The 20,490-nt window shown below is 39.5% G+C and overlaps 1 protein-coding gene across 4 annotated transcripts in view; it reads left to right on the top strand.

Annotated features, from left to right (window-relative positions):
• Window positions 1-20,490, top strand: part of CHD7 (chromodomain helicase DNA binding protein 7) — a 133,476-nt gene that overhangs the window by 56,342 nt on the left and 56,644 nt on the right. For all 4 annotated transcript variants that reach the window (XM_075416096.1, XM_075416097.1, XM_075416093.1 and 1 more), the window contains exon 3: window positions 16,864-17,285. In XM_075416096.1, coding sequence (XP_075272211.1) covers window positions 16,864-17,285 — 422 coding nt within the window. The remainder of the gene's footprint in view (window positions 1-16,863; window positions 17,286-20,490) is intronic.

The raw sequence follows: 20,490 nt of genomic DNA, 5'->3' as shown, positions 1-20,490 counted from the left end.
GGATTGTACGGTGCCACCTTTTTTGGAAAGGACATGGAAAGACTGGAGAGAACATGTACTAAAAATGTTTTATTTGCCTTCGTATTTGAAGGGAAATGGGCATAACTGAGCCTTTCTGTGGAGCAGCAAATCTGGTAGTGGAAAGTGACAGCATGAAACCACAGTTACACAAAAGTTGTCTGACAGGTTAGTATTAGTAAGCCAGCTAGAAAAAGATGGCTTTAGCCTGCGATACGTACCCTCCACGACTGTTAACTTCTTCCATCAGAGAACCTTTGAGCAATTTGAGTCAGTGGGAATACGCTGGCGGGGCAGGCAAACGTGGTCACTGTTTCCATTTCACCGTGTGGAAACGTGCAGCCGGGTAGCGCCCCTGGGGTTACGCTGGTGACCACAAACCTCCTCCCGTTTCCGCCACCCCAGGCGCGCTCCTCCGGCTCCCCGGGTGTGCTTCTCCGGCACGGCTGCCCTGTGCTCCGCTCCGAGGGGCCCCACCGCAGGAGCCCTCCCTTCAGCGGGGTTAGCACCGCCTGTTCCTCAACTCCTGCACGCTTTCTGCGATGCCAGCTCGACTTCTCCTGTGCGTTTCTGTGTCCTCAAAAAGGCAAGAAGCCCTGGAGGTGTAGTCTGCTGTTTGGTCTTTTAGTATATCCAGAATAACCACTGCAGCTTCAGAAAGTAACTTTCTGCATTTAAAGGGCTTTAATTAACTATGTCTAATTGGGTAATGAGAAATTCTCGTGCAGAACTGTGAGGACTAATACACAAAAGAAGTATTAGCTGTGCGCATGAAAATACCTACCGTACTTCAATCCTAGAAACCCACCAATTTATTTTTTGCAAGTCATAAACATCAAATTATTGAAATCTTGATCAGTGTGGAGCATGTTCTCTGAGTTGTAGATGTTGAAGAAGTAGATGCTTGTATTCGTAAGTAGTGCAAAGGAAACAATTGGGGAGGGGGAGCCATATATATTATGCAAGAAAATTTGGGCTGCAGGTAGTTGAAGTATGATCTGCAGGTTTCTTGCTTTTACGGTGATTAACGCCCAGAGTCTGAAACACTTACTAGTAGGTGTAAAAGAGAAAAACTCTTGCGCCTCTCCATCTCTTCTAAGTGTCTCTACACCAACTTGTAGAAACTTACCCCAAAACAAAGCACTCATGTAAACCGTCTAGTTGTCTCAATGGGTGGGGATGGGAGAAGGGGTTTACATTGGTAATCAACTGGTCTGGAGAGCCATCAAAACAGGCCAGGGGCTTCTGGTCTGTGAGCTCTGGGACAATTTCTATGGAAAACAATTTTTTTTTTTTTTTTTTTTTGAGAGAAGAATTTGTTCGAACTTCCTTTATCCTCATTGGTTCAGATCTCTTACATTAGGGATGTCGTGTGTAGGAAGCTCTTGAGGAAGAACAGATTTTCCAACAGAATATTAGAAAGAAGTGAAATTGTCTCAGGAGCCTTTTCAGTTGCAATATTCCTGTTGCAAGTTAAGACACATGCGCGGCAATTGGATACCAGCATCTCCTGCCCTAACCCACTCCTTACAAGTATATCACTAATATTTATATAGTGTAACTGTGTAAATGAACAACTGATGACCAGTAATTTCATAAATCTCTTATTTCTACTTTTCTCAAATCTCTATCATCTATCTAAAAATAAAAATTACTTCTGCGTTGTTCTGGGAAGATTGTCGAAAGCAGGGAGTAGAAAAGCTATTGCAGAAGGACACTGGGACTGTGGCATCTTTGTTTAAAAAGTAATCCTTTCTGCTTTAAACAGCACTATTGCATTTTGTATGACAATCGTGATACGAATGAAGACAATTCCAGTCAAAGAAAGTTGTTATAAATACAAACATTTGAAATCACAGAGATTTTCCTTAGGGTATCTGAGTAGTCACATTTATACCTGTGATGATTTGTGGATGTCAGTGAAATAAGGCTTACAAAAGAGGTAATAGTTAACGTCTTTCCTGACTGTATTGTCCAGACTAATTATAAAAGCCTTTTGGGTAACCAGCTCATTTTTTCAGGTTTGAAGGTTAAACTTTTGCTACCAGAAGCTTGTCTCACCAGCCCTATTAGTCTGCTTAATAGACATCTCCTTCCCCTAGAAAATTAAACATAAATGGTTGTTCTAAGCTTATTTAACTCATTTCTGAACTAAGATGTTCAGTGTTTGTTGTATTCCAAATCAGGTTTCTGAAACTGCATTTATTTTTTAATCTAATCAGGATTTTGCTGTTGATTTTTACTATCACCAGTCATTAGGAGCAAAGTACTTGTGAAGATTGCCTGGGCCATTGGGTTGAGCCTCCAGCTGTCACATGTATCATCCTGTGAACTACTTTTCATAACCTTATCAAACTTTAAATTGAAGAGCACTTGCCTTTTGCTCCCAATACTCCTTTTTGAAATCCTGACCCAAATCAGAATACTCTAAATTTTGGAACAGGCATCTGGCTTGCCATCGTAAATTTATTAGTCACTGTTTTTATACCCAATTTGCTCTTGTGCCAATTTTACCCATCTTAATTCTTTTTATTTCCTGTATTAGGATCTGCTGATGTTTTCATGAATAGCAATCTATCTAAAGTTTGAATTGCCTTTAGCCTTCTCCTGCAAGATAATCTGTACCTGTGTCTGAGGCCTAATTGTTGTTGATGTAGATGATCAGAATTGTGTACAATATTGTACTATGGCACAAATACTTCCCTGGGTTTACTGGGAGCCATCTTGAGAGGTAGTTTAACATTTTAATTTTCTTTTCCTCATTGTACATCGCACCAGTGGTTCATAGACATCCTATGGTTAAGTACAAACTACTTTAGTCTTCAGCTACAGAGTCATACCTAGTTTTATGTAAATATAAATGAATACCAAGAATCAAGGGTAATAATATAGCACAAAAATTACGAGTACTGAAGTATTTCAAGTTTGGAAATGTGTGCGAAATGCTGAATTTGTGAGGACTTCACACTGATGGGCTTAATTTTTTTATAGCGTTTTGAAGTTGGGAGGTGTCCGAAAATTTCCAAGCATCTCATTTAAAACGAGGATTCTGAGTAAGCGCAAGCTGCTCTACTGCTGCTCAAGTGGCAGCTGCGTAATGCTTAAAGGACACCTTCCTTTGCAATAACATTTAAAAATACTAATTCCTCTTACTCATCTGCAATCCTCTTCCCACAGTTTGAGCTCAGGGCTATAATGGAGCCTATTATAGGCAAGAGGTCTATGACTCAGCTGTTGAGCCATGCAAACTCTTGGCTTCTTTAATTGGCACTATTAAATCTTTAGTAGTTTTTCTCTCATAAAATAGGTATAGTTGGTGTAAAATGCATCACTGCTGAAGATACATTGTACCTTTTGCCCTCTGATTTCCACGAGTTGATCAATTATGGGTGTTTAAAGACTGGTTAATCGGAGAGGCTTTTCTAGAATCGCTGCCTTTCTGTGACCGTTTAGGAGTGTATCGAAAACAAAATGTAAGAAAGCCATCTCACAAGTCAGTATGTTTTTTGAGGTTATTTTCCGTGCTGTTTAGATTCAGGAGAGGGAAAAGAAAAACCTATCTTTCCATCATGTTTTGTTTTATCTTCATAGAGCTTATTTAACCTGAGGACTGTGTATCTTATACGTGACAGGATGGAAAAGGTCAATTCTTGAGTATGTAACCAGGGAAGAACCTGCATGATTTAGCGGTTGGTTTTTTTTTCTGTTGCAAGTTGGTTTTGGGGAGGTTTTTTTATGTATTGGAAAGTGAAGATGGAAACAGCTATAGTTTGGAAATGGGGTCGGACATCAGTAGAGAAAGTTTAAAGAACATTGGAATTTAAATGTTTGAATATATTTGTAAATATGTATGTATGTAAGAAAAAAAAGTGGCTTTCTGTTATTGTCTCCCCACGTACTTAATATGTGACACCTTAGAGCTTTTGAGTATTTATGTTGCTGTAAGCATCAATGCCTCTGAAAGAGGGGTGAGATGAGGACATCCAGAAAACTGTAATTGTTTGTTACCATCTGCAGGATCTGCCTTGTTTGTATGTGCAGTTGACAAGAAGTCTTAGGTTGTTATGTTTGTAGATACTTTGTCTGTTGAAAATAAGCATCAAGAAACAAAAAAGTTAGATAAAGTGTTAAACTATGTAATTTAATACACATAGTTTAAGGGATTTTGTTTACAGAATGATAGTAAGCTGCAAAACTGGAAGTTAAGAAAGAGCTGAAGTATCTGTGTATGCAACCATATTTAATCTGTTCCCTTTCCTCTACCCACAGAAGATCGTCTGCGATATAAGTAGCTGTTTAGTTCGTTTGTTTCTATTATTTGAGGTATGGCATGATAATAATAATAACTAGTCTTGAGTATCACTGAATCTCATGAAACAGATTGACTCTTCCTACAAATGCTCTCTCTCTTCGTATCTTGGTAAAGAACTAATAGCTAAATGAGCCTTTTTTAATGGTATTTTTAATAATAACACAGAAAAACTTCAACAACCACTAGTTCATTCATCTTCTAAACTCTCCTGCAATGTGTCTCCTCCATTTTATATGTGAGGAAACCAGGACAGAGGGACAGGGAGCTGCCTGAGGCCAGAATGACAGACATGGCATTTGGGGTTTCTTAGTGTGTGTTGTGCTGGGCTGTATTGCCCTAATGCTGAAGCTGGTAGTTACCAAGTAGGTACTCTCTTGGCAGTCGTGGTTGAGCACTTCTAAAGAAGAGGGTCCGTGGCAAGTTAGAAAGAAATGAGTACGTAATTTAAAAGGAAAAAAAAACACCCCAAACAAAACCCCTTCTGGGGAAAAAAAAAAAGTATCGCAGCGAGTTGAGGCTGATGGAAAAAAGAACAGTAAGTTATCTTGCCCGATGTTCACTGCTTCCATCACAGACCATCGCCTTGTAGTCTTCCCCTTTTCTGTGCTTAAAGTTTCAAGGTAACATGAGTCTTCTCTTCAGGATAATATCTTAATCATTCAGATCTGATTTGATCTAGGAGTCTCATCTCTCCTGTAGGCTGAATGAGGCAGCAATTCTGGAGGTAACTAGGGAGGAGTCAGCCTGCATGTTAAAAAGTTAACTACTAGGAAGTAAAATTTGTTTCACAAGTGACGCTAACCACATCTATTCTTTGTTTTCGAGTATTTGAAATACTTAATAATTTAGACTGACGTTCAAAAAAATAAAAATATGTTTATAATTTATAAGAGTATTCCTTAGGGTTACAGTGAACTTCGAATATTCTTTTTGCAAGACAACATTGCGTGTTTACTATTTCACTTGGAGGGTGACTCATTTGGTCAGTGTCTGAAGAAAGCTTTTGAATTTGTGATGGACAAGAACAGTTTAATGTTGGATAAAAATGAGTTAGAAAAGTCACTCCAGCTCATTAGGGACAGCTAATAGAAATAAAACTGGTAGTGGGATTTTGGAGTTTCTTTTTCTCTTGTGATGTGGAACTTCTTTGTGATTAAGGAAATGGCATTTAGAATGTCAAAACAAAACGATAACTTTTAAATAATTTTAAATTGTGAATCTCCTAGTATGAAGTGTGCTCACCTGAACTGTGAGATTGAAACAGCAACAAGTAAAACACTTGAGATTTGGAGTAGACGTAAACAGTAGAGACAGGATGATTAAGCTACTGTGGATATCAGCTTACGACATCAGAAAACATTTACCAAATATGGCCTTTTTGGGGAGATTCTGAGGTGAGGCCCCTTTAATCAGAGTAAGTCAGCAAACTTACTCATAATCATAAAAATTTTAAAAAAAGGTTTTTTAGACTGGTTTAACTTTTGTTGCCTTGCTGGTGCCTTATGTGAAGTCCGTGGGATCGGAGAATTCTTTGTGAATTTGTAGCAGAAAAGCCTTGAGTACAAGTTGTAGTTTGTTTTTGTTTTTGTTTTTTTTTTTAAAAAGGCACCAGCTCAGGTAACAAATCAACAAGATCATCTTTTGATTGTGGATACAGTGGAACTTCACCTTGCAGAGGGGGGAAGATGGCAAGAGAAGAAAAAGAGTATTATATTATTTGTCTAGTGGGGTCTGTTGCAAGTCATCCAGATAAAATATTCATGAACTAAAATTAGTTTGTCAGCTCCAGACTGAAACCAAAGGGTAGTGTCTGTGCTGGTAGTGTTTCTTCTAATGCTTTAAGCTCGTTTTTTCTTAAGCTGGTATGATCTATCTACAAGATATCCTGGTGAAATTGAAAAAAAAAATCTTGCTGCAGACTGAAAGAATTCAGAATGTTTTATTCTATGATAAAAATACTTATGGGTGGTATTGTGGAAGTATAGTGGGACTTCAGTAGGACTTTCTTTCTAGGGACAGGAGTAAAAACTCAGGGGTTTGAGTCCTTTGTCGCATCTCTTGAAATCTTAAATATCTACGGCCATTGCCCTTTTCCTGAGCTATTAGAACATGATATATATTTATACCTTTGGGGAAAACTTGCTCTTTTTTCATGGGGGCTTGCAGGTAGGGGAAGTGAGAAAGTTCTTAGTAAAGTCTCTCTATGAATTGCATCCTCTCTTCACCAGCCTTGTAATCTGATGCGTGTTTGTCATTAAACTGTCGATAGATAATTTTTGCTATGTGCAGGCTGCTTAAAAATGCATATTTAGCAAGTCTACACTGTGATGGGGGGACGGGACACTTAAAACAAAAATCCTGGGCTTTTGTTTTCCTAGGTATATATAAGGAAGGGGTAGAGAAGTTACATTTTACCTGAAGTCTTCTTAATGTATTGGAACAAAGACTGTGTGCTAATAAATGCAATTGCCTAACAATATGTTGAAAGCGTTGCGCGGGTGGTTGCTGTATCTGGCGGGTTTATGAATGTGAGAAGTAAAGCCCTTCGGTTGCTGTCCTCATGCATTCCTTTGAGCGAGGGCTGGCTGGGCAGCTGGGATCCCCAGCCCACCACCCGTGCACCGGCCCTCCCTCCCCTCCCCAGAGGTGGGCTAGGCCCCTTGAGGACCCTCGCTGTAGAGTGCCCTCCGAAGAGGGGCGAGGGGCGGCTGCGGGGCAGGTGTGCGTGGCAAAACAACGAACTGGCTGACTGGTGTCTTCCTGAGGCTTCCCAAGGCTGCTAGGGAGAGACTGACAGATAACCAAGCCCAGAAGAAAGGTGAAGTATGGCACATAGTCATGGGTGTGAAGTGTATAAAGCTGAATTTGAGGACTTCCTGATGTAAAAAAATACATACGCACACAGTGGTGTCAAGTAAACAAGACTGGGGCAATATGCAGTTACATCTGTGCTGCTCCGCTCTGTGCTCACCTCCTGGCCCATTGCCTTACAGTCCTTATTGCAGTTTGGTCCTTTACAGAATCACGGAATGGCAGGGGTTGGAAGGGACCTCTGGGGATCACCTAGTCCATCCGCCCTGCTGAAGCAGGGTCTCCTAGAGCGGGCTGCACGGGACCTCATCCAGGTGGGTTTTGAGTATCTCTGGAGAAGGAGACTCCACAGCCCCTCTGGGCAGCCTCTTCCAGTGCTCCAGTGTTCCTTTGATTCGTTGCTGAAAAGCATTTCATATTGTCCTTACAGGCAACCAACGAGGGCTCGCAGGGTGGTCGTCAAACAGGTGGTGTTTGTGAGGCTTGTATTTACTTGATCCTTAGGGACTGCAGAGCAGGCAGGAGAAATAAAAATTCCCTGGCCTGCTGGTCTTCGGCTTCATCTAGTAAAAAACAAAAAAAGGAAACATGCTGCTTTTCTCTCAGTTGTTTTTCTCTCTTCCTTAGATTAAAGTGCACTTCATTTGATGTGAAGTATGAGAAGATAAAATGTACTTTATCTAAATTCAGATAAAGAATACTTTGTTAGAAGTTTTGAAAATAAAAAAAGAGGTATCACTTCTGAATTTACATATACACCTTATATTTTTATGTTTTTTAAGAGTATGTATCTCTTATGTAAACATGTAAGATACTATTTGTCTTATTACCTTTCACCTTAGATTTTTACATATATATAGCCTGTTAAATAAGTTTTCCTGTTAACTCTTTTAGGGGTTAGGAGGGGTGGGGGGAAAAAAGTACCAGAATAGAAACGCTTTTGGTGTTGTGGCTTGTAATGCTTTTGCTGTTACTGCTGCTTGCAGCAGTGAAAGCACAGACGGAACTTTTTCAGTTGTCTGCGGTCAGAAGCAGCAGCATTTGCGCCACGTATGCTGGTCTTTGATTTTCTCCTTAGTCATAAACCTGATGCTATTTGCTCTGCGTCACTGTGATTTAGATTTGATAACGGTAGATAAACATATTGATGGAAGTAGATGTGAGCTAATTAAGGTACCTCTTAAAATTATTCTCTGAGTAACTTGAAGTCTTCTGTAGAAAAATAAAATTTTCGGGGACACTTACTGCTTTAATTACTGTGGGCAGGCTGTAAGCACTTAATACACCAAGTCGGTCAGGACTGTTTTGTTGGGTTTCTTTTTCTGGGTGGGGGACAAGTGTTGAGTGGAAATCGTAGTTGGTACCAGAGTGTCGTAGCCTGTGGTGCTGGCAGTGCAGTGTGATGTAGGACCAGGTTACCCATCGGAGAGGACAGAGCTCGACGTGTTCGACGTTCAGTAACTGAGTAGAGGAAATTCTGCAGGCGGAGGAAGGCGGCTGGGTGTGCAGGGCAGCACGCTTCCCCTCTTCCCTCAGGACCTTGGATTTCAAAGCATGGCTGTGAAACGTACTCGAGAGAGGGAGAATATTCGCATTTTACTGTTTTGGAGGAACTGCTTCGCTTTCACAGTGGAGCTGAATGGCTGTGGGGAATCTGGAGGCAAGCCCAAGAGCAACAACTCAGCCCGTATATATGCTAAAACGTTAGATTACTCTTACGTATTTAATAATAGCAGTTTCAGTATTACTGTTTTGGCTGAATATGTCGAAGTGTTTCCTCTCCTATTCCCCCTTTCCGGGAGAAGCTGAAGTATTGTACTAGGTCCTCTGGAAACCGTTTCATCCTGACATGTTCTTGCTTTACGCGACTTCGCTGTCTTGCCTGGAGATGTGCAGCTACCACCTTGTTTCAGAGGGCTGGAAAAGGCTGGTGGTAAACCTCCTGGATATTCTCTAATCCAAGGAGTTCTCTAGTAAGCACTAGGTGTCTTGATACCTGTGCTTGGGTGTAACTTCACAAAGAAGATATCCCCATTTTTAAACACAGTTTCTACTTGGCAGAAGTCAGGTGTTAAGAAAAAGATGCTTACAAGCCATTTTATGGTAGGACTCCAGCTAGTCTGCCTGTCATTTGCCCACCTGTGGTATAGGCTGCATAGTATAAGCTCTGCAAAACTTCTGTGGTAAAACTCAGGTTGACGTGTTTCTGGCGTGTCCACTGCTTGATAATGGAGCGTACACAGAGGTGGGATTTCCTTTGACTGTGGCTGTGCAGGGGGGGCAGGCTTGATGTATAGCATGAGCTGTCAACGTGAGCAATGCGGCTTTTGCCAGTAGAATCCAATACCCAATTGTCCTACCCTTTCTATGTATCTCTAAAGCTAGAGTTAGTAAGAACTTGCCAAAATCGTGAGTCTTTGACCATTCTACATGGTGAATGTGGAGAGTCTGGCTACTGGTGTGTAATATTTAGGACCAGCCCTGCTTAGATTAGGAGCACTCTTACACTGCTGTCTAAGCCAGTGTATGAAGTAATCTGCAGCAAAAAAGTATTAATAAAATGTTTGTCTTGTGGACCATTGGATTAGCTGTTATATACCATCAGTGTGGTAGATACTGCACTTCCTCACATGGAAAGCTAATCTAGAGCGTACACACTTCATTATCATAGGGGTGGCAGTTGTCTGAGATTGTCTGATCAACACTGATGTGTCGATTCTGATCAATGGTCAGCAACCAGAAGAGCTCTCTTAGGGCTGAGTTAGTTGGTTTTGAGCTGTGAACAAACTGTCTGCGCTCCCTGCACTGGCTGATACTCCACAGATCTAGTAATATCTCTCATTTTATGCGAGCATGAAACAGCGTTGCTACATGTGATTACTATAAAATATAAGGGGGTGTTGGCTTTTTGGATGGCCACATTAGTGTCGTTCATCTTTCATAATCTGTGTTACCCTGTAGAGTAGATGACCAGAAAATAAATAATTCTAATACTGTAGCTGTGCTGAGACTCAATTAAGTAACTCTGTATTTTATATAGCATGTTTTTATTCTTCCACATACAGTAATTGGGTGATATTTTCAGCGCCACCAAATCAGCAATGAGCGTACTTTTGCAGTGGTGGCTTAGGGCACTAAGATTGGTTTTGATCACTTCCATTCCACTGTTAGGATGCTGCTTGTGTCAGAGTTCTAGTTGTTTTGATTCAGCGTTTTTTCTGAAAACTTTGGATCAGAAAGTTTCAACTTTTTAATAGTTGTATCTGGTTATCAAAAGTGGTCTCCATTGGTAGTAACAGAGCAGGAAGACTTGCTTAAAAAATAAAATGGTATTGCAGATGCGCTTCATTAAAACATGAACTTTTTTCATGCAAAGTGATTTTTAATTGTCAAGTTATGCCTTGCTACAAAGGTATTAATAGAACTGTTGTTTTCCATACATTTTTCATCTGTGTTTTGTAGAAGTATGGCAAGCGACGTAGTAAACTACAAGACTCCTGTGGAGTCTCTTTGCAAAATAGACTTATTCTCATCTGGTGTGATGCCTTTCCCTTTATTGCAGAGAAGATCACTGACACCACTTCTTGGTTTATAAATGAAAGTTGTCACGTTGGAAGTACAATTTTTTTAGAGGGGTTTCTGAGTACTGAGATATCAGTTGTTTCTAAACAGCATCGTACTGCCCAAAATATGTTAAGGTAATGCTGAGTATTTTCCTGCAGTAATGTGACAAATACATATATTTCTTTTTGAGTAATTCAAGGCAGTAGTTTCACAGAAGAGGGAAGGGATCATCATTCAGAACAACGGAGGAGAAACTAATTGGTAAAATGGATTCTGAAGTGTGAGCATAGGCTTGAGGATGTTTCAGGACTTAAACTACTATAGGAAAAAAACTGTACTGTTGTTGAATGCAGGTACTGGTGTCTGATTTCGTTTTCAGAGGTGGTGTTGATTCCTATTTGCAGTGGAGTTTATACTGATATGGGAGCTTTGCAGACAGACAATGTCTGAAGAGTATTTACGTTGGTCTAGAAAAGCTGAAGTGTGCTTCAGATGGAGAGAGCACCAGGCCAGGCCTAATGCTGCTGAAAGTGTTGACGACACAAGCTGAGAATTGAAGGGACAAAGTAGGGTACAGAGACATGACGCCAAATGATTTATTTGGAGGATAGTCAAGATGTTCTAAAGTTTGTTCTGAATAATCCAGAAGAATGATGAATCCTTTCATTAAATTTGAAAGGAAGAACCGTGGAGCAATTTGTACGTGTGATGGCTTTTAACAGCTTGGGGACTGTGCTATCAGGAAGGATACATATTTAAAAGGAGTGATCTCTGTGGCGCTAGGTAGCAGAAGCAGTGCTGTAATCCGTCTTCTGCTCTAGAAGAACTTTCTTTGGTTGCAGGTTGCTGTTTTAGCTTTTCCAAAGTGTGGGTGATAATTTAACAGGACTGCAATTGCCGCAAATGAGAATATTCAGTAATGATTTCGCCTAACGTGAAATTATCCATTGTATAGATATCATATTGGAGAGGTTTGTGTTTTGGAGCCAGTGGGAAGTGACTGAGCCCTTGCTCTACTGTTACACAACTTCGTTAATAAACCAAAGTTCAAGGAAATTTAAATACAATATGGTTGCAGTAGATCTTTCTCAAAATATGGAAAAGACCAGGGAGTCTGGAAACACCCATGAGGGAAATGAAAGTAGTCCTGGTAAAAAGGAGCTTTTTTTTTTTGGTTGCTGCTGATGTTTCAACTTCACAAAGTCAGCTGAGTCACGGCACGTACTTTGCTGCTCTTGCTTCATGCTGCTTAAAGCTCAATATTGGCTCCAGTTGCTGCTCGGCTGGGGAAGCAACACTCAGCTACTTTCCATGCTTAAGTACAGTTGATCGTGGTTCAGTCCTTGTTCACGCAACAGAAAGATTCTCCTACTTAACCTCCCTGCCTGTCACTAACCCTCGCTGGATTAATCCTGTCCATCTTGCTACTTTATGTAACAGACCTGGTTTGAGGCATCTATCTGTGTTTGGTGCTGCGGAGAATGAGCTGAGCTCTAAACACGTAAGCAGCCATCAAACGCAGGCGGCTTCATTTTTAATTTTTCGTATCTTGGTGATAAGTGTTTGGAAGTTTAAAAAAAAGTTTGAATTCCAGAAAAGTGAGATTTTTGCATTCCAGAAACAATTTCTCAGATAGTGTTTTCATTTATCAATTGCTGGGATATTGCTGGCAAGAGCATATTACCATCCTGGGTAACCTGTTGAGCTGCAAATTATCTTAACTCCTCAGAGTTCCTGAAGAATCTCTGTTTAGCTCTAATAAGCTGCGATCTTTAGGAGTGTCCTGCATTGTGATATTGCATGTTAATAGGATTGATTAACTGTCAGGCAGTGGGAACTGATCAGAAAATGTCCTTTGTAAAAATCAAATGGTATTGCTGAAGACAGTACCACGCTGTTGGTTAGGGAGGTGACGAGCCCCAGTAGTCGGTGGTAGGAACATTAATGTGAGCTCCAGGTTTTTTCACATGATTAAAACAGGCCATCTGTTCTTTGTTAAATGTTTACAAAAACAGCTTTTCTCTAAAAGATTTAAAGAGATGTGGGTCTAGTAAACACACCAATATTTTTGGGCACCTTTTTCACCTTATATCGAATAATACCAGAATTAATTCTGCTGCAGTATCAAATAGGTTGAATACCTATTTGTGTTTAATCTTCCCTGGTTACTTTCCTGTGGAAGATTAAATTCTGTACCAACATACTAAATTATGGCTTTGTTATTACTAAAAGCAGCAGGAGAAACGATTTCTGTGAAGTATGCAGATGAATTTTTCAAACTTTGGGTAAAAACTTGTAATACACATATTTTTTAAATTTTTTAATGGAAAATGGGGTTCTTTCATTAGAAACTGTGACCCTGAAACTAGAGTTAATCCTTTGTTGTTTAAATAAGTAGAACTATTTGAAATAATTCCCTGTGGTAGGCTTAATCTAATATTTACTAGTGAAAGCCTGTTCTTTTTCCTTTTCTCCCTTCTTAAGAAAGCGCAGGCAACTGGTTTGGGGTAGGAAAATGCATCTTCCAAGCTGCTTCCAGTCTCCTCACTACGTTTGTGCTGCTCCTACACAGCTTCACACTAGGGAGCAATGTGGGGTTGTCAGTTAGGGATAAACCGTTCTAGCATATTGCAAAAGTGTAAGCACAGACTTCCTAGAAAAATAAAGTTAATCACACTCATTTCTTTGAAAGAGTGCTACAATTTGAAAGATCACATATAAGTGATTTACCAAACGTGCCAAACTGCAAAGGGAGTGGCATGTGGCAAAAGTAATGTATTTTCAAGTAACAGCAAGTATAACCAAAGCCTAATTAGGGCAGAGTTGGCTTTTTGTAGCTTAATGTTGTGGGGATTGTGAATGATACGAAACAAAATCATAGTATTTTAATTTGTATGCTTGGTAATGCATATAACTTGACACTGTAAATAAAAGGCAGTGAGGTTTGGGTTTGCTTTTGGTTTTGTTGTTTTGGTTTTTTTTTTAAATACTTGTTTTGTGCATAAGGTTTAACTCTAGTGTATAGTCCAAGTTGGTTTAGAGCCTGAGAATGACTGTTGTGGATAGGCTTTTTGAGACACTAAGAATCTGAATTTTTGTAGGATGACATCTTCCCGAGTGAGTTACCGAGTACTGCAGTGTGGCAGCAGTCGCTGCCATTCTCAGTGCTTTACCTTCTGGCCAGATCTTACATTAAAGCTGTTGTGGAGACTTGGAAAGATGTCTGCTTTACGTTCAGATTTGCTTATGACTGTGCTGAAAGTTGTTATTTAGACTTCTAAAACACCAAACGAAGAAACCAAAAAAAACGACCTACAAGTCTTAGAAAGGAGACAAGGATTAATTTTTTGGATTAAAAAGGTAATGAGAATACTCAAGCATGTATAAAACTTCATATTAATTTCAGTGACACGGTCATGTCACTAGTGAAGGTGCAACCTTGAAAATTTTATAGAATTAAATCTACATGGCATTACTGGATTTCTTGTGGGTTTTAATATTTGTTGGCTTGGCTGTTTCACATGCTTAAGAGGAAGAAAAATAAATTAAACTACCAATTCTGATTTGTTTTAGAAGGTTATGCCTTATGCATAAGCTTTTAGATAGTTGCAAAAGTCTCTTAATATGGCAAACAAATACTGTAATGCCAAACGCAAGGTACTTGCTCAATACAAATATTAAAATATTAAAAATAATGGAAAGAAAAACTTAGATTTCTTACATATTAGGCACAGCACAGCAAATAAACAGTTTTTAAAAAGAGGGCTCAGTATTGTGGTGGACAGCTTGGTGAAGACATTGATGAAACTTGCACTCGAGGTCTTTGAAAAGCATAGGATGCACGAGATACAGAATGGCAGACAATATAGAAATATATTGACTACCTTTGGAAAATGTAGGTTATAACTACTGCTCTGAAAACCTATGGATAAGAAGTACTTACAGGTGGTCTTTGTAATATTGCTGTCTTTTCCTACGTAAAAATAGGTGTTAGACAGTACAAGTACATAACGGTCTGAGGTACAGAGAAGGCAGTTTTGTTCTGTGTCACAGAACAAATCTGAGGAGACATTCAATTTGGTGAGCCCCAATTCAAAACCAATTAGAAGATTTTAAAATATCTCCATTATTATGTAATGCATAATTGGACTGCAGAACTCACAGGCACCACTGAGTTCCTTGGGTCAGCGTTTTCTGTACAGATACCCAGTCTTTGTGAACTTTCCAGCATGAAGATATGTAAGTGTTATGGTGACCACAGATTCCTAGAAGAGGTGTTGTTTCATACTTCCGAATGCCTAACATGAGATTGCCTTGAGGTAGGGCTGACTGATGTGGTCCTAATGCAGTGGGTGCATCAGGTTTGCGTTACAGCTGGGTTTCCACTGCAACTAAGATCTCGCTGGACTAAAAAAGTATCTCAATAAACAGGTGGAGGAGAGAAACATGCAGAAGTCACCCTGGAAGTTCTTGGTTAAGCCAGGTAGACCCAGATCTTCAGTCTGTCACTCAGGCCTTCCTTCTTGTCCTGGAGTCTCTTCCATAAAGTACTGTACTGTTTAGCTTATACTGTTCAAACCTCTCCCAAGCAGCAATAAAAACTTGTCTTCACTTCTGGACAGCATTCCTCCTTCTGCTGCTTGGGTAGCTTCTGAGTATGTGAGTGTATTGAAAATAGTTAATACTGCACTGGTTCAATTTGTTTACATTCAGAAAATTATATTAATATATTTGGAAAAATACACATGCATTCACTTTGTCATGTAATGATATTAAGAATTTTATTTCCTAAATCTTCAGAGCATTTAACCAGGTGGCTAAAGTGTGTGTCTGTGTATGCCCATCAGTCCTCCTTGTGCTCATGGGCTGGGTTTGCAGTCATTTGCTTGCACACTTGCTACTCCGAAGTAAGTGCAGTTTGAATGAAACGCAAATAATACTGCAAATGGTTACACAGGCACTGCTGTTCCTGGAAGTAAAATTCTGATTGCCTGTACACCTTTTTTTCTCCCCAGTTGAACAGATCAAACATCTCAAATGCTAGACTTCATGACCACGGCTAATGGGGAACTCTTCCACCTAGAATCATGCCAACTTAATTTTTAGGGAAAAGGAGGTGAAACAGAGAGAGAAAGAGGGTGGGAAAATGGTCTGGCCATATATGCAGTTGCAAGAGAAGCATCAGTACGTTGTCATGCTGCTACTACTCTTCTTGAAAAGCTCTGTCATCCTGAACTTACAGCCACGGGCAGGCAGTGAGGAGAAGCAGGTTAGAGCTTTGGTGTGCTGCAAAATCATGGTAGAGGTTAGACATTTTTTTCATTGCAGATCCATGGATCTTTGTGTAGAACAGAACCACTAGGAGGAAAAGAGTTGCAAATATATCTGATACGTTTAGTCCAGGCACTTGGCATTTGTGTAATCATACGTACGCTTTCCTGTAGTCTGGTGTAAACCTGAAACGCTATACAGACTTTGAAATAAGATGCTTTTGCAAGTTCACAAACACTTAAGGTAGTTCTGTGTCTAGTGTGTAGCAGGAACAAATCTGTTCCAATTACAAGTAGGGAGCTGTGGATCTTTGACATAAAATATAACAGTATATTACATTTTAAAGTGGCTTAATCCTTCACGTGCTGATGAAAATGCCTGCTGTCACAGCTGAACCAATGTAAATTGCCCTGATTAATTTTATAAAAATACAGTCTGTGAATATACTTTATTTTCCTTTCCCGTGTCTAGAAACAAACTTCAATTGTTTTTTTTTCCCGGAGGACAAAACTCCAATGCAGCTGAATCATTAGTAACGATTTATTCATTCTACTAACAACTATATTGAAATATCTGAAAAAAAAAAATTTGCTTTCCTTTTGCATCTAAATGATGAAGACCCTAAACATTTTCTATACTTGTATTTTGCATACAGGCTTTACACTAATTTTACCCTTGCTGTATGGAGAATTTCTGGTCATTTTGCTACTGTTTTGTCTGCAGAAAGCTTTGGGTTTTACTGGTTTACAGTACGATATTCCAGATATGCTACTACGTTAATCTTCTGCTTAGTATTTTATCCGTCTGTAGCCTCTTGCTCCAAAAGAGCAAAGTTTTAGAAATCAAAGTTGCAAATCTACAATGTTATTTCTGTTTGTCTCTCTCAGCATTCTCCGTCAGAACCCTTTTTAGAGAAACCAGTGCCGGATATGACTCAGGTTAGTGGACCGAATACCCAGCTAGTGAAAAGTGATGATTATCTGCCATCAATTGAGCCGCAGCCACAGCAAAAGAAAAAGAAAAAGAAAAACAATCACATTGCTGCAGAAGGTCCCAGTAAAGGTTTTGGTAACGAAGACTTTCCTGGGGGACTTGACAGCCAGAATCTAAGCAGGAACTCAGTGGATTGCTCCCAAGAAGAGAAGAAGAAAAAGAAAAAGCCCAAGGCAAAAAAAGAACCGAAGGATCCTAAAGAACCCAAGGAAAAGAAGGAACCCAAGACGCCCAAAGTCCCCAAGACCCCTAAAGAGCCAAAGGAAAAGAAAGCAAAAAACACCACGCCAAAACCCAAGACCAGCAAAAAGGCTAGGTAAGTCAGGAAACTTCTGTATGTGATCAGACGAAAACAGTGTGTTTGTGGGATTTCTAGAGCATCTGTGCTAAATGGCGTGGGTGGAGAGGAAATCTTGTTTTGTCATGTGCCTTCTACCATCTACAGCATCATGTTTTTGAGGAACTCAGGCACATTTCTCTTGTTTGGCTTTCCTGTTTATGGCTTCACAGTTATTTTAAACAAGCTAGAAGGGCAGAAAGTTAATTTTTGTTTTCAAGGCATAAAAATTTCTGGATGTGCTAAGATTCCAAAACTAACTCTTTTTCTTCTAATGCTGATCTGTCCTCGTGTGTGGTTTGTGTATTAAGAAATTAAATTGCTTCAACATAAATGTAGGTTTGACCAAATCCAGAGATGAAGGCTTAGAGTAAAAAACATTTGATGATGTTTTTCTCTAAATAAAGAAGTAAGGTGGGATTTAGCATTGTTACAAATTGTACAACACTTACAGAGCCTATTTGTTGCTGACACAAACCATGGGCTACAAGCACTGCTGTTAAAAAGGCATTTTTATATGGATATTGATGTGTCCTCGCTGTAGGGATTATATTTGTTTTGCTGTTTCGTGTAAAGACAATTTTTGTAGCAGAAAGTCTTTGTGGATAGACCAGATGCTTCAACCCTGTTTCTTGTTTTCACTCAGCATCGTGTCCCTTTATCAGGATAGGCTTAAAATGCAACAGAATAGTGTGAGAAAGAGCTAACTGCCGTTACAAATGAGTAAAGACGTCACAGATTATAACACAGATTCTTTCGTTACCCCTCAACTCCCTAAACACCATGACTATAAATGCCTACTTGAAAGAAAACTGAGAGGAAAAAGACATTAAAGCTCAATTTTTTTTTCATTTGTACCTAGAATTTCTTACAACTGTTCTGAATTTGTTCCAAACATCTGAATCTGTTTTTCAAGATGTGGCTAGCGTTATAAAATATAACTTCCAGATGGAAGCACAGCCAGACTTGGTTAATCCAAATCAGTTTGCAAAATCCATTTGTATTAGGGTTTAAAAATTGCAGTTAATGAATCAGCTTTGCATGTATTCTACAAGACTGACTATTGGTTAGGTCTGATACAGCTATATGGCTAAATGAGGCACGGACAGTAAGATGTTGCTGTTCCTTTTGGCAAGAAAGAGAAGTTCCTATGTTAGCAGAGATGATATTTCCTGAGGAATTTATAAACACTTGGCTTGTCCTGAACAGGTTGCATTAACTGTTCAGTAAATTACAGTTGATTAGCCTTTCCTGTTGCGGAAGTTACCCTATGTTCCAAAGTGTCCTAAAGAGGGGATTTACACACATAGCAATTCACAGATTAGAAAAACTCTTGAAGTTACATATCTCCCAGTATGTGTTTTTGAAACCAAAATACTGTATCAGATAAAATAACCTTTTTGTTCCATTTCCCTATACTCATAGGTTTAAATGCTGACCAGGCCATATTGCATGGTATCGAGCATCTCCCAGCAATTTTTGCACCAAGAAGTAAAAAAGCTGCTACTGCAGGACTTCTCAGCGCGGTTTTATAAGCTCTTGCCTACAGTGAAGCTTTGTCTAATAAGCAGTGGTTAGAAGGAGTCTGCCTCAAAAACATGCATGGGTTCCTGTGGCTGTGCTGGCCATCGGAGCTGGTCTGTCCCCTCCGCTCAGTGCTAATATCTCTGCGCGCCTTCTCTGAATCTTGGGACGTGCCACGCGGATTAATGGAGAAGTGTTTTCTTTGAAGGAACAAATCCCTGCTTTCTTAGTTGTATTCGTAGGAGAGTCTTTCCCATGCAATGACTCTGGTCCCTGGGTAGCTAGATGACTTACAGTATTCTTCCTAGTAAGTACTAAGCCCTGTTGTTTTACCTGCGAGAGAAGCGTGTTTGGAGCAGCGTTAAGAGCATTTGCTATTCCTTAGGCTTACTCAGGGGTGTGGAGAAGGTCCCACTTTTCCCATAGTGGGCTTGTGTCTGTTACAGAATGCTCTCTTGGAAACAAGGTTGTTCTCATTTTGTAGTGTTGTCAGCGTCAGTATCAGACTTCTTTAAGAACTCTGAGACTGTGTTGGGATGCTGTGCTGCCAAAGAATTTTAAATAGGTAAAAGAAATTTGCTTACTTTGACAATATCACAGACTGGGGAACGTGTCCAAAGACAGATCACTGAATCAAGTTTTTAAATAAATCAACAGTCCAAACAGTTAATCGTCAGAGCCACAGTATTTCGGCAGCACTAACTCTATAAAGGAAGTATTACAGTAGCTAAGATGAGTGAAATTAATGCAAGTTAATATAGATTGTGGATGATTATGTAGAAGTGAAATATTTTGATAGTGTCTGGCATGTGTTTATTACTGATACTTATATTGCTCATTGTTTTGCTTCTAAGCATTGAAAGGAGTAGTGTGGCTTTCAGATTTCTAAATGCTGCGCAAAACTGGTGGTTTTCATTCCTAAATAAGCTGGTCGGTTTTAATAGAAGAGTTTTGTACTCACGTAGAATTCAGAAAAATAAAGTCAGACATCGGAAATGTATTTATTGAAGAATAACAGTTTTTTTGATGGAGCGTAACAAGTCCTTGATAGTTACTTTTGACACAGGCTGTATTAAAGTATACACACAGATAAAAAAATCTGGTATTTAAGTATCTTAACGATTTTGTAATGCTCATAATTCAACCCTGTTATTTCAGTTCCAATTTTGACTAGCAGTGTAATCCTTTTAGTAAACAAACAACAACAAAACCCCAGAAATTTTATTCTTCACAGCTCTTCTATCTTTGGTGTAAGTTGTGACAAAATGAGCAGCCTGCCTCACTGAAATGCACCTGCATATGAGGGACAAGAGTCTGGTTGGAGAATGGAAGAAGCTGATTAATTTCATGCTTGTTTGAATTGTGTGTCCCGTGGCATCCTAAAAAGAAAGAAAACACCCAAATGGGCTGCTAGGATGTTACACTGCATCCTTGGTGATTTTGAAAGAAAGATCACACATTAATATTGTACTGTTACACTTGTCATGGATATTAGCCCAATCCTGCCAATACAGAAAGACAAATACAGTGGTGGCTGGAAAAAAAGCATTTGCAAGACAAATCTATTGTGGACCAAACTAGTTGAGTTTGAAAGCAAAATACAGGTATACCTAGGAACACAAGTGAAGGTTTTCCGTTAAATTCTGTGGGCTCTTAATGT

Source organism: Opisthocomus hoazin, chromosome 3 (assembly GCF_030867145.1).
Source record: "Opisthocomus hoazin isolate bOpiHoa1 chromosome 3, bOpiHoa1.hap1, whole genome shotgun sequence".
Classification (NCBI taxonomy): domain Eukaryota; kingdom Metazoa; phylum Chordata; class Aves; order Opisthocomiformes; family Opisthocomidae; genus Opisthocomus; species Opisthocomus hoazin.
The sequence above is the reverse complement of the archived record's forward strand: the minus strand, read 5'-3'. Positions and strand labels throughout refer to the sequence as shown.